We start from the raw sequence: 14,002 nt of genomic DNA, 5'->3' as shown, positions 1-14,002 counted from the left end.
CTGTTCAATTTCAGCCTCTAGATCTAATTTTGGATCATATATGTATGGCTAAATCTGATTGATCTCAATGGTTTATTTAGGATAACATTTTTTTTCTCCACGATTAAGGATGTCAGAGCTTTCAGGTACCCCTCCAGCCTTTCATTTTTTCCCCCGGAAAGACTCGATACAGCCTATCTTTCTTTTATAAAAAATAATAAAGCTAAAGACTTTCAGCGATATGAAGGATGCAATGCTACCCTATAGGTACTCAAGATTGACATGAGATTGATTGAAACTGAGTGTTTCACCCAACCCTTTAAAGGGTTACTACATTGATTAGCATATGGCTTTATATCATTAGAAACCCTTGTTTTTTGAGGTCGACAGCTTCTAAAAACTTAGTTATGTGTTTTTTAGCTTGTTTGCTGTAAACATTGTCACATATCAGTTTTTAGACAGTTCTGTTTTTTGTTATAAGTAAGAAAAGACGAGGCGACCGCTTCACGCAATACAAAGTCAATGGAGAGCGTTGGATTGACCCCCCCCCCACCGTGTGGGTGTGACCTAAATATGCTCTGTCTCTATGAGCTCTTGAAGCCCTGTCCTCTTCTAGAAAGGGGTCCCGGCAGCTTATTTGCATTTAAAGAGACACACATAAAGACATTGCGTTTTTGCTCACCTTTTAAAGTCCTCATGAAATCAAACAAATCAATCTTATTTAGTGTGTTGGCACATATTACAGGTCTTAGGGTGAACAATTAATCCGTGCAGGTAATTACACAGAAAAAAATTGTTTGCCGTGGTAATCTTTAATCAAAATCTGAAAAGTTACTTCCGGGCTGGAAACAGCATTCCTTCTCAGATGATGTCAGTTCAACGGCTTGCGGTTTAAAATGCGTAACCACTCCCCTCTACCGTTCATGTGCTATGAGCGAGAGATGGAGAGGACAGGGCTGAGGTAAAAACTCTGCCCTCTTTTCAATATTCTGTTTCACTTGGAAATGCATCACAGCACTGAAGAAAACTCACTCGCTACTTCCGGTTCAGTGGGACTTTAACATGCTATAAAAAAAATATCTGCGGGGTATTTTGAGCTAAAACTTCAAATGCACAATCATACACATAAGATACTTATTTCACATCTAGTAAAAAGTGGCATTGTAGGATAAGCTTCACAGGCAATTTTTTTTTAAAATAAAATCAGATTTTTATAAATGTGTTCCAAAAAAAAGCCCAGTTATTACCTGTTCAGTTTTTTGATGGAACACCGAGGACATGGCCAAGATGGCACTGCGCTCCTCCAGTGCAGAGGCAAAGCTCTTCCAGTCCTGATCCAACTGACCAGAGATCTGCTGTATCTGAACGGCGGCGTAATGACCCGTCTCACAGAGCCGCGTCGCCACTGAGACGATACGCGAGATATTCACATATGCATTCTAAAAAGAGGGACAGGATGCCAGATACAATTATATCAGTAACGAGAAAACACAAAGGTGGTCTCAGAGAAAATCAAGTCTGTTTTCTTATTTTTTAGCATTTCTCCATCATACCATAGAGTTCATGGCAAAGTGGTCATGCTGGGTCTGTAGATCTGCTGCATACTGGTAGCTCACGCCAATGTCTGTGTGTGTCTGCAGGAACAGCTCTTTATTGTGTCCGATCCATTCAAACATCTAAAGAGAGAGAGAGAGAGAGAGAGAGAGAGAGAGAGAGAGAGAGAGAGAGAGAGAGAGAGAGAGAGAGAGAGAGAGAGAGAGAGAGAGAGAGAGAGAGAGAGAGAGAGAGAGAGAGAGAGTGCTGCATTCACAAACGGTTTGGAAAAAAAAACTGTTCCAATGTTGTCTGGCTATCACCAGATCAAGCTCAATTTAAAACTGAACATTGGTCTGGGGAGTCTGCTCTGTACTTTCTACTGCACAAGTGGCGTGATCAACAAGCATAGTTCAAATGACTCTGTACTCAATTGAATAGTCCAGACTGAGTTGCAGGGCAAAATCAAATCGCCGGCAGATCAGGCTGGGTTGATCAAACTATGACCACAGGCTAAAGATTACCGTACTGAACCAATTAAGATATTGCTGCATAAATATTTACAAAGGACCAGGCAAATTTGCTCAACAGTCGTTCTAGGGCTTTGGGTGACTTAACTCCCTGTTAGTGTTCAAGTGATCTACACATGAACCTTAATATACACAGATTTTCTCTTTGGCTGCTGTACAAGCAATAGCCCTTAGTGTTCTGGCTCTTGTGGAGCACAGATGGGCTCAGTCAGCAGGACCGGGGAGTGTGAGACTGCCTCTCCGTTTGGGCTTAAACGGAACACAAGGCCTCCCACAGACATCAGGCCACAAAAGGGAGTACAGTGAGCATGCCATCATTTATTATTTACATTTTCAAATGACCTTCACCTATATTTCACTACTACCGTTAGCTGATTGTTCCTTGAAACATGCTTTTAAAAAAATTTGACTGGTGTGCAAGAAATATATTTATGAGAGTATGTACCTGAGGGAACAAATTACTGCTACGTGGCTACAATAATGTGGAAATTAATTATTTTTTCCCAACAATATCCATTTGCTCTTCCACATGTTATTAGCGGGGTCCATACCGGTATTTATGAATCTGTTGTCAATAAAAGAGAAGCTCTTTTGGGCCCTGCATTTTCCCACCAAAATAAAAGCTCTATGGTTTAATGTCTCGAAGCAAAGAAATTAAGACAAATATTACCATTGTAATTTTGCTAGTACTACTGCTACTACTACAAACATTTTTATTAATAATAATAATAATTATTATTATTTATTTAATTTATTTATTTACAGTTAAATATTGTTATTAATATAGTAAATTATTTGTTATTATTCTAACTGTTTAATTTAATAAAATACAAATAATTCAATGATTAAATCAATATTTTATTCAATTCAATAGTCAAAATAATTCTATATAATTTTATAATTTATACATTTATAATAATAAATTATTATGAATAAATAATAATAATTGTAATTATTACTATTATTGGTGTTGCTGTCAAAATCACATCATGGTTTCATGATTGTAATTGACTATTCTTCCTAATTTTCCTTTTCCATTATTTTCCCATCCTTCATAATTACACTCTGATCCAATATCCTCGAACCTTTTCTGCATCCTGCTCGTACAGCCGTAACTGAAAACACTGGTCCAGCTGTTGCTTGCGGTGTTGCCAGGTCTGCAGAAGATGCTGCCTTGTAACTTGAAGTTTATCCAACAGGGCAGAAATCTTAGGTACCAAACTCTGGAAGTCGGCCCCACCAGAGAGCCTTCCGTCTCCTCCATCCCTGATCTTCTGAAGGAGACGCTGTCCTTCATGGTCTAACTCATCCACCGGTGCTTTCGTCATAGTCTTCCTCAGTCGAGCGTGCTCCTCTAAGAGCTTCCGCGCCTCCTCTGCGTTGGTGGCCAGCTCTTGGCAGGAAAGCACCTCTTGTAGCTCCTCCAGCCGGGAAAGAAGGTGCAAAGCGCCTCCGGTGAACTCCTCAAGAGAAACACGGAGCTCAGTCCATTCTACGTGGTCGTACTCCAGGGTCCCCTCTAGATCTGCCGTCAGCTGAGATGGGTCCACCAGCTTAGTCAGACCTTCCACTGAAACCATACTGGTCTAAGAGAAGAACAGAATAACCATGTTAATATGAAACAGCGTATACATTTCTTTAAGTTCTTTCCCAAAAAAATTATCATTCTTACCGACCCAAAATATTTAAATGGTAGTATAATGTTACGAAAAGTTTTTATTTCAGAAAAATACTGTTCTTTTGAACTTTCGATTCATCAAATAAACAAAACAATAAATGTTTACACAACTGTTTCAACATCGATAATAATCATAAATGTTTCTTGAGCAGTAAATCATCACATTAGAATGATTTCTGAAGGATCATGTGACACTGACGACTGGAGTAATGATGCTCAAAATTCAGCTTTGCATCACAGGAAGAAAATATTTTAAAATATATTCAAATTGAAAACAGTTATTTTATATTTTAATAATATAATAATATTTCACAATATTATTTATTACAATATTACACACACAATATTACAGCTTTTTTGTATTTCTATTAACACAAATGCAGCCTTGGTGAGAAGAAGAAGCTTCTTTAAAAACATTAAAAAATCTTACCGTTCTAAAACTTTTGACCTGTAGTGTATATACCGACCCCATCTTTTGAACAATAGTGCAATACAAATGTTATGGCAAAAACAGAAACAATGGAGGCTCTGTACTGGCAAATTACAACTTTTTGTCAGTCTTTTAAACTTAACAAAAAAAAAATCAATAAATAATATCAACATGAAATTAAATCAAATGGTACATTTTTTAATGTATTTTTCTGTGGGTTTCTTCTTTGACAAAATTCCATTCTTATACCTCAAAGGTAAATTTGGCACTGCCAAAGTTGGTCTTCTGCTTCTGCCAGAAGTTGTCTGGTTTGATAATGAGAGCGACACAGATCTCTGCTGGAAATGACTCCTGGAGTGTCTTTAGCAACGGCTTGATTAGATCCCACTTAGATCCACGCATGTCTACGATCACTGTAAACCCTCGTTTACTTACATCCTCACTGCACAGGACACAGAGATTGACAATGTTAGAGGAAGGCCAACAACTTAAAGGGATAGTTCACCCAAACGAATACAATCTGAGTTATATTTAAAAATGTTCTGGCTCTTCCCAGCTTTATAATGGCATTGACTTGATGGGGTGTTTTTGAAGTCCATAAAAGTGCATCTATCCACCATAAAACTGCTCCACATGGCTCTGGGGGGTAAAAAAGGGCTTCTTAAGCAAAGCGATGTGTTTGTGTAAGAAAAATATAATTTTTAAAAACTTTATAGACTAAAATAACTAGCTTCTGGTGTTCAGCGGTACGCAAGTTGACTTGCGCTAAAAGAGTAACCCCCCGACGCAATGTAGGAGCATTGCAAGCTTTGACGCCTCTCGTGGATAGGGCTGGCCCCATCTCGAGCTCCTCTTCTCTTATATCAAAATTCTCCGGCAATTCTCGTTTTAGACTTCTAATTCATGACCTCTGTTTGGTTTGGCTCTATCCTCTGCCCTTCTGCGTTCGTCAGGGTTACTCTTTCGCCGTAAGTTGTCATGTGTTCTGCTGACCACCGGAAGCTAGTTATTTTTGTCTATACAGTTTTAAATATGGATATTTTTCTTACACAAACGTGCTACTTTGCTTCAGAAGGCCTTTATTAACCTTCCCGGAGCCACGAGGAGCAGTTATATGATGGATAGATGCACTTTTATGGACTTCAAATACGACCAATCAAGTCAATGCCATTTATAAAGCTTGAAAGAGACAGGACTTTTTAATATAACTCCGATTGTATTCGTCTGAAAAAAGAATGTCATATACACCTATAAGAAATTTTTATGAAAATCTGTGCATCTTTTGTAAAAATGCTTAAAGAGTTAGTTCACACAAAAATGAAAATTATGAATATGTATTCCCCCTTAAGGTGTAAATGACTGTCTTCTTTAAGCTAAACACATTCTGAGTTATAATAAAAAAAATATCCTGGCTCCTTCAGGCTTTATAATGGGAGTGAATGGAGCCTGATATTTTGAAGCTACAAAAAGCGCATCCATCCATCACAAAAGTACGCCATAAACAAGTCTAGTTCAGCCGGAAGAGTGACGTCTAACCCAACAGATGACTCTTTGACAAATGCAGAAGTGCAGAGGATAGAGAAAAAAAAACTCCAGTCGCAAACTAAGAGTAAAAATTTGAATTTTTAAAGAAAAATGTCAGAGGAGTTTGTTGCCCAGCACTATTTGTTTGAAAAGCGTCTAATCTCACCTAAACTTACGGTACTACTGTATTCTACGTCATAAGTCGTGCCAGAGGTCACTCTTCTGCCGGAACTCGACTGGAAGAGCCAGGATATTTTTAAATATAACTCTGATTGTGTTTTGCTGAAAGAAGAAAGTCATATACACCAGAACGGTAGCAATAAAGTGCTATAAGTTCTGCCTGTTAGCTGTGAAGGATTTTAGAGTTGCATCGCATTGCATCAGAATATCCTTTAATCAAAGGCTTTAAATGCATCTATATCATTCTTTGTGTCACAAATTTGAGAAATTATATAAATATTAAGTGTAGAGGTGCTGCAAGCAATTTTGATATCAGTTTCGATAAATTTCTTGAAGCCTAAACAAGCACAAGCAGGCACTGTTTACAGAGTCTAGGGCTATCACAGGCAGCTTTCTCAGGGCACTTTTCTTCAGGGATATCTTTCAGAAATAAATGTTGAAATTGTATAACCTGGGCACAGTAGAGAGGTAGGTCACCAGTTTGCGCAAGTCTTCTTGCTTTATTCTGTCATGATTACTTCGTGCAGGGAAAGTAAGGATGGGTCCCCCTCTCTTGTCTCTTCCTCCTGAAAAGAAGAGGATCATTTTATGACTAATTTTACTACTCAAAGGACTTCAATGGCCCTAATTAAAGAAATGCTCATGAGTCTGTGTGAGTGCATACTTAAGAGGGTGGTGAGACAAAGCTGTTCCGTGGTGAATTAATGTGTGTGTGTGTGTTTACAATGCAATTATATATTTCCCACCTGAGACAAAGGCAACCTTCTCTCTTAAAACTGTTAGAACATCAGCCGCCTTTATTCCATCATTCCTAAGAGATCCCGATGAGAAAGATGGAACTGAGAGAGAGAAAAAAAAAAGAAGAGAAAGAGATATAACAGTTATGTATAGACTTAGGACTATAACCACTATAGACAAAGAAGGAAACATGCCTGTTCGAATTTAAAGAAGAGTGATCGACTGAGAAGTGTTTTCAAATACAACCCATCATTTACTTAACCTTATGTCCTTCCATCCAAACCCATACGATTTCATTCTTTCTGTTTACAAATATTAGACATCATGTTCATGATGCTCTTTTTCATACAATGAAAATGAATGGTGACCAGGGCCTGAAATTCAAAAATGGCTAAATAAAGGCTACATTAATGCATCATAAAAGCAGTATCATAATATGGATGTCATGATTGGCTGCAATGAAGAGCACAAGGAAAGAGATAGAGTAAATAACTCAGGAGATTGTAGGAGAACAAACTAACACAACTACATTAAACTAGACATAACCGGAAAAGGGAACTAAGGTAACACATGGCTTAAAGGGAAATTATCCTATAATTTACTCATCCTCAAGCCATCTTTGGTGTATATGACATTCTTCTTTCCGACAAATACAATCAGAGTTATATTAAAAAATATCCTGGCTAATCCAAGCATTATAATGGCAGTGAATGGCAGGCCAAACTTTGAAGCCCAAAAAAGTGGGAAATATTTCCATATTTAAAACTTTATAAAGTAAAATATCTAATTTCAGCAAACATGCAATTCATTCAGTATTTTATGAGAGTAGTAACTGTAAAGGGATAACAGCGTGAAATGTAAACTTAAGACATTTCTACAAGATAACATGACAGTAACAGTGAATGTGAATAGTGAATGTGTGTGATCGCACAGTTTTTTCTTTCTTTTTTTTGTTTTTGTTCAATATTATTTTAATGTAGGGATTTAAACTGTCATTTTGCACATTTAGGCTATAGCACATACCCTAACGGAAATTAAACATGGTTCTGCTAGATAGTAAAACCATGTTTTTTTGGCATTTGGATTACTATTTGTATAACCACACAAATACCATACTTAAGCTATGGATTGAAGCAAAACTATGGCTAATTTGGTTACCATGGAATAACTACAATAACCCTGTTGTATTTATTATTATTAAAGGGGGGGTGAAATGCTGTTTCATGCATACTGAGCTTTTTACACCGTTAAAGACTTGGATTCCCATCCTAAACTTAGACAAAGTTTCAAAAACTAATGTTGGACTAATGTATTTCTGTGTTAAAAATTCTCCCTCCGGTTTCTCAAGTTTTGGAGAGTTTTTTTCGAGTATGGGTCGGCTTGACGTCGATAGAGCGGAAGGTCCTTGTATGGGCCGTACGGGCTCTTCTCCCGGTAGAGTGCGTGTGTGACTAGAGCGAGAGAGGAAATGCACGCCCATAAATACTCCGCGCCGCGCTCCACTTTATTCCTATGGGTGACATCAAGCGACTTCAACGCTTCAGCACAGCATTCCGGGAAGGCAGCGCTGCATTTGAACCGATTTGAACGCAGAAATGAGGGGAAGCTTCACAACATCGCTTCAGTCGCGTCGCAAAGTGGATCTCCACACTCCAAGAAGTGTGTTTTTGACGGAGCGGTGGCGATAAAGGTTCAGTCCTGCTTTAGAAGCAGTCGGTGAGTAAAACTGCTTCAAATGTCTATGCTGTTGGCTATCGTCACGTGAGTAAACATCAGTAAACGACACGATCGCGTGCTTCGTCATTCAAATGCGCTAACGGTTACTCCATTGTTGTTCTATGTATAACGTTACACTAGTCTGACGTGCAAAACCGTTTTGCTTGCTACTGCTAAGGTTTAGCCACATACAATAGTCCATAAACCGAATCATGTCCTCATAAACTGCAAGTAAACACACAAATGTTGACAGGCCACTAAATACAGTACATACCACAGAGACGGACGTCCTGCTGTTTCTCCTGTTCAATTTATTTCAGCCTCCGAATGATTCTAGATCATATCTGTATTAGCTGAGCTTGATAGCCATGGGTTTCTCCATGCTTAAGGACGTCACCGCTTTGCGCACTCGTCATTCTTTAGCTCCGCCCACACGATACGCCTCCAGCCGCTCGTTTTTTTCCAGAAAGACTCGGTACAGCCTATATTTCTTTTATAAATATAATAAAACTAAAGACTTTTCAGAGATATGAAGGATGCAATACTACTCTATAGGGACTCAAGATTGACATGAGATTGACTGAAACTGAGTGTTTCACCCCCCCCCCCCTTAATATAATTTTTAGCTTGTTTTATTCATTGTAAAACCATGGTAAATGTTTGTAAGGTATATTCACAATGTGTTCATAGCACTCAGCTGATATGTTTGTTTGAAGGACAGTATTGGGCAGTATGTGGAATAGTGTGTTTTGCCATAAAAAAAAACATATCAACCAACTAATCGATTATCAAAATAGCCATAAGGGTGAGTAACCACTAAACATGTCAGAACTTATAGGTGAACTACCTTAAAATGATTATAACTGGTCCCTACAAATACTGAAAAATGTGTCCTTCTATGGCAGGTGCAAATAGTGAAAGATGATAGTGTAAAAAGCAAAATACATCATAAAAGAATATAAAACTAAAACAATTCAGTTTATATTAAACTCATTAATGACCTTATTTGTCCATGTGCCTAAACCCACACCAACCCTTAACCTAAACCATATCAGCCTGCTGATCAGTCAAGATGATGTGTCATAAATAGTGCAACAGTGCACACTCACTTTTCCATTTGTGTTGGTTCTGGAACTATTAATTTCTCCCATTGGGATTTCACAAAAGTCTGTTAAAGCATTTAAAGCCATGAATAAAGTTCAATTATAACATTACAAACTTTGATGTGAAGCAAAAAAAAAAAAAAAGAAGCAAAAAATACAAAAAAAAAATACAGTGTGCTTAATGGCTTTAGTGATAGAAAGAACTCCAATCCCATGAACCATTGCAAACAGCATAATCAAATTAAAAAAATCTGGAGAAATATATATATATATATATATATATATATATATATATATATATATATATATATATATATATATATATATATATATATATATATATATATATACAGTCCCTGACAAAAGTCTTGTCGCTTATCTATTCTCTAGAAATACCTGATATTAACCTGACTTTTAATTAATTCATTGGTGTTAGAAATAGCTCATATGAAAAGCTAAAACCCTCCCAAATGATGTTTAATGCACTGAAATAAATAATTTTCACAGAAAAAATATTTATCATTTAATCAAGACAGAAAGGTCAAATTTTGGCCAGACAAAAGTTGTCGCCTATACAGAAATTGAACAAATTTACTGCAAATACAAAAATATGTCAGCAAATTAAGTTGTGGTGCTGTGAGATCCAAATTTAATATCTTGTATGACTTCCATGAGCTTGAAGAACTGCATCCATGTGATTTGGCAAGGATTCATACAATTTATTGATGAAGTCATCAGGAATAGCTATGAAAGCAGTCTTGCATGCCCCCCAGAGTTCATCAATATTCTTTGGTTTCGTCTTCCATGCGTCCTCTTTCATCCTACCCCACATATGCTCAATGATGTTCATGTCTGGTGACTGGGCTGGCCAATCCTGGAGCATCTTGATCTTTTTCGCCTTGAGGAACTTTGATGTGGAGATGGAAGTATGCGATGGAGCACCGTCCTGCTGCAGAATTTGGCCTCTTTTATGGTTGGGAATATAAGAGGTAGCTAAGATTTCTTGGTATTTTAGACTATTGATGTTGCCTTCCACCCTGCAGATCTCTCGCACACCCCCATACTGGATGTAACCCCAGACCATGATTTTTCCGCCACCAAACTTCACTGTTTTCTGGGTGAATCTCGGATCCATTCTGGCTCCAGTAGGTCTCCTGCAATATTTGCGGTGACTGTGGTGTAATTCAACAGAAGATTCATCTGAAAAATCCACCTTCTGCCACTTTTCCAGCGTCCATCCTTTTAGCAGGCTGTGGGCCTTGGCAAATGCCACACGGTTTTTCAATTGTATTTTGTTTAGTGCTGGCTTCCGGGCACTGATTCGACAATGGAGGCCATTTCGAGACAGAATCCTACAAACTGTTCTGGTTGACACAGGGACTTCAGGTGACCAGGTCTCGTGGAGCTCTGCTGCAGTGGAAAATGGGCTGGCCTTGGATTTTCAAGCCAACAAACGGTCCTCTCGAGCAGTTGTCTTGCGGGGTCTGTCTGACCTGGGCTTGTCAAAAACGTCTCCAGTCTTTTCAAATCTTTTTTTTATCCTCTGTACTTGACGCTGAGACACATTGAAGGTGTCTGCCACATCAGCAGTGGATCTGGTCTTCAGCCTCTTGATAATCAAAACTTTAGTCTCTGGGTGAATCTTAGGCATGTTTGCAGAGGTCTAGTTGCAGTTGATGTGAAGGTCTAGCGTACTGGGGTTCTTTTTATACACACTTGAGACCTAATTGATCCATTATTAGTCACAGGTGAAGCTCATATGACAAGGTGACAACACGTATGTCTTTGCAAAAATTGACTCAATGGGCTTTACCAAGCTGTAAATATTAGAATACTTTTTGAAAGTTTAGTTTTTCACTGAAACATTATCACAAAAGCTGGTTAGATTAAAATGAGCCATTTCTTGTAAAAAAAATCTTGATTAGAAATATATTTCAGCGGCAGTTTAGGCCAATTTGTACACAAGCGACAAGACTTTTGTCAGGGACTGTATATTACACACACACACACGCGCACGCGCACACGCACACGCACACGCACACGCACACGCACACACACACACACACACACACACACACACACAGCTTGAGCCCCTGCCCTTTTTAAAAGTGAAAGTGCCCTTTTCGATTGCACCACAGTGCCCCCGTGAACGCGATTTCTATCCGGCGATATTTATATATATTTAGAAGTAATACCTTCAACGTCTACCATAAATTAACAACACCATGGCTCACAGTAAGTTTTTTTTTTTTTTTTGTTAAGTTTTATAAGTTTATAAAAATAATTTTCCTTTGGAGTTTTTACTTATGCACTCTGTTTTGTGTGGTTCAACCAGACATTGGCTGGCAGAGTTAAAGACATTATATTCACTACAGAACCTTTGAATCCAAATGTGTGCAAATATAACATAACATAAAATACATTTCAACAACACAGTGTTGTTCTTGTTAAATATGAATAAACAGGACATTGTGTGTGTGCTACCACTATTGCTGCTCTGTACGCTTTGAATAAGGATCACAAGGGACACATGCATTCTGTAAACACTGAATGACAGACAACAGTATTAAGCTTAATACTGACTGCATGGAAAATAGAGTAGTAGGTCATAGTAGGTCGGGTGGAGGGTGTGTGTGTGTGTGGGGGGGGGGGGACCCAGCTGTTGGCACGTCTCCTTCTGTTTAGATTCATTAGTGGTGTAATCTGCCTGCTCTGTAATCCCATAGCCGACAGCTGGGCACCAGGGCAGCCGGTGGGGAAAAGTTAAATCACACTTAAACACACATAGACAGCAGAAACACATACAGTACATAAGCTGCATGCTCACAGATGTGCCACATGCACTCTCACACAAACAAATGCACACACACCAACACGACACAACCGAGGTACATCTGTTGAGTCTGTACGAGGACTAAAAAGATCTTTACACTGCTTATGTCTGCATTTCATCTCTCTTGCTTGCTCTTATCTGAAGGCTACATAAACTATTAAACCTGAGTGGAAGAGTATGATGCTGAACATGGCATGTTAAATTTACTGTGAGAACTGACTTCCCCCAGTCCCTGCTAGAGGGCAGACACTATTTCACACTCTCTCACACACACATATATATGAGGACAAGGCTGCTTAAACACTCTTGAATGCAGTCATTTCCCATTTACAACTTGATCTGGACTATTATGTTATGTGTCTAAAGCTAAACAAGTCATCCAACAGCTCACAAAAATATGATTTACACTGCAGTTCAAAAGAATAGATTGTAACAAATGTTTTTTAAACAAGTCTCTTATGCTTACTAAGACTGCATTTATTTGCTCTGAAACAATAAAAACAGTGATATTTTGAAATATTATCACGATTTAAAATAGCTGCTTTCTATTTTGATACAATTTAAAATGTCATTTATTTCTGTTATGGCCATTGTTGGGGGATGTTACTTTTAAGTAATGCATGGATATTGATTTAATCCTATAAAAGTAACTAATTGCGTTACAGTTACTTTATATGGAAAGTAAAAATGTATGTTACTTATGCATTCATTTTCTCAATTGGGTTGGGCTTGCTCGTTTGTTTTTTAATAACAGAAAAAAACTTTTTTGCCAATTGTAAAGGCCCTTTCACACCAAAAGTGAAATGACAGTAAAAGAAAGTTCTCAGCAATAATAATAAAATAGTTTGAATTGGATCATCATAGGTCAAGAAATTGAGATGGTGAGATTAATTACATAAAGTATATTTGTCATTTAACATTTAATTACTGCAGGTTTGCGTAATATTCAGAGTTTGAATTTCACTGAACTTACTCATTTTGAGAAATACTGAATGTTTTTGTGCAAGTGAGATGAGTAAATGCATGCTCACATTTTGTCTAGAACTTTCCTTACTTGGAAAAAAAAGTAATCTGATTATTGTACTGCATTAAACTCAACACTTGATATGGCAAAGCTGAATGTTCAGCATTATTACATGGGCGTCACCGCAACCTTTTTAGGGGGGCTTCAGAGGTGTGCGTGTTCATCTAAGCCTCATTGGTCTGTCACCGCTCGTCAATGTCAAAATATTAGAGAGATATGCAAGTAACTAAAACTAAACATTTCATATTTGACAGCTGCCTCTTATGTCAGAAATGTTTAACAAATGACAAACATATTCAGGCAAATTTCTCTTTTGTTTAATTTTGCCATTTTGAATTGTTTATCTAATGTGATTAATGTAATTAACAAACAAGCAATATTAACAAAGCCATTTTCATCTGATTAGGCATAAGATTAATAATGAATGTGTGCATATTGCAAATTAATATAATTCCATTTGTAGCCTTCATTAAATTAAAAAAGCTCAGATTTTTTTCAGCCTGTATTGGGCGTAAGATTAATGATTGTGTGCATATTGTGAATTAATTTGATAAACTTCCAGGTAGCCTTCAATAAATTAACATGCCTACGAAAATGAGCATGCCTCCCAACCAACCTAACTATCTCACATTTGGGATCTCAGCCATTATAAACACCCTACCTAAATTCCTGTTTAAGGGATGTACAATATGGTCATGCAGAATAAAGCATTAATATTTGCCTTTATAAGTAAC

General features: G+C 37.7%; 1 protein-coding gene across 1 annotated transcript in view; it reads right to left on the bottom strand.

Annotated features, from left to right (window-relative positions):
• The window catches only part of kalrnb (kalirin RhoGEF kinase b), a 110,350-nt gene that overhangs the window by 81,259 nt on the left and 15,089 nt on the right, over nt 1-14,002 (bottom strand). The window contains exons 2-7 of the mRNA XM_067459070.1: nt 6,601-6,693; nt 6,306-6,420; nt 4,400-4,592; nt 3,128-3,628; nt 1,533-1,655; nt 1,227-1,418 (exon numbers count right to left, since the gene is read on the bottom strand). Of these exons, the coding sequence (XP_067315171.1) occupies nt 1,227-1,418; nt 1,533-1,655; nt 3,128-3,628; nt 4,400-4,592; nt 6,306-6,420; nt 6,601-6,693 (1,217 nt within the window). The remainder of the gene's footprint in view (nt 1-1,226; nt 1,419-1,532; nt 1,656-3,127; nt 3,629-4,399; nt 4,593-6,305; nt 6,421-6,600; nt 6,694-14,002) is intronic.

The sequence above is a fragment of the Pseudorasbora parva genome, chromosome 12, assembly GCF_024679245.1.
Source record: "Pseudorasbora parva isolate DD20220531a chromosome 12, ASM2467924v1, whole genome shotgun sequence".
Lineage (NCBI taxonomy): Eukaryota > Metazoa > Chordata > Actinopteri > Cypriniformes > Gobionidae > Pseudorasbora > Pseudorasbora parva.
This window is presented reverse-complemented; position numbering and strand designations above follow the sequence as displayed.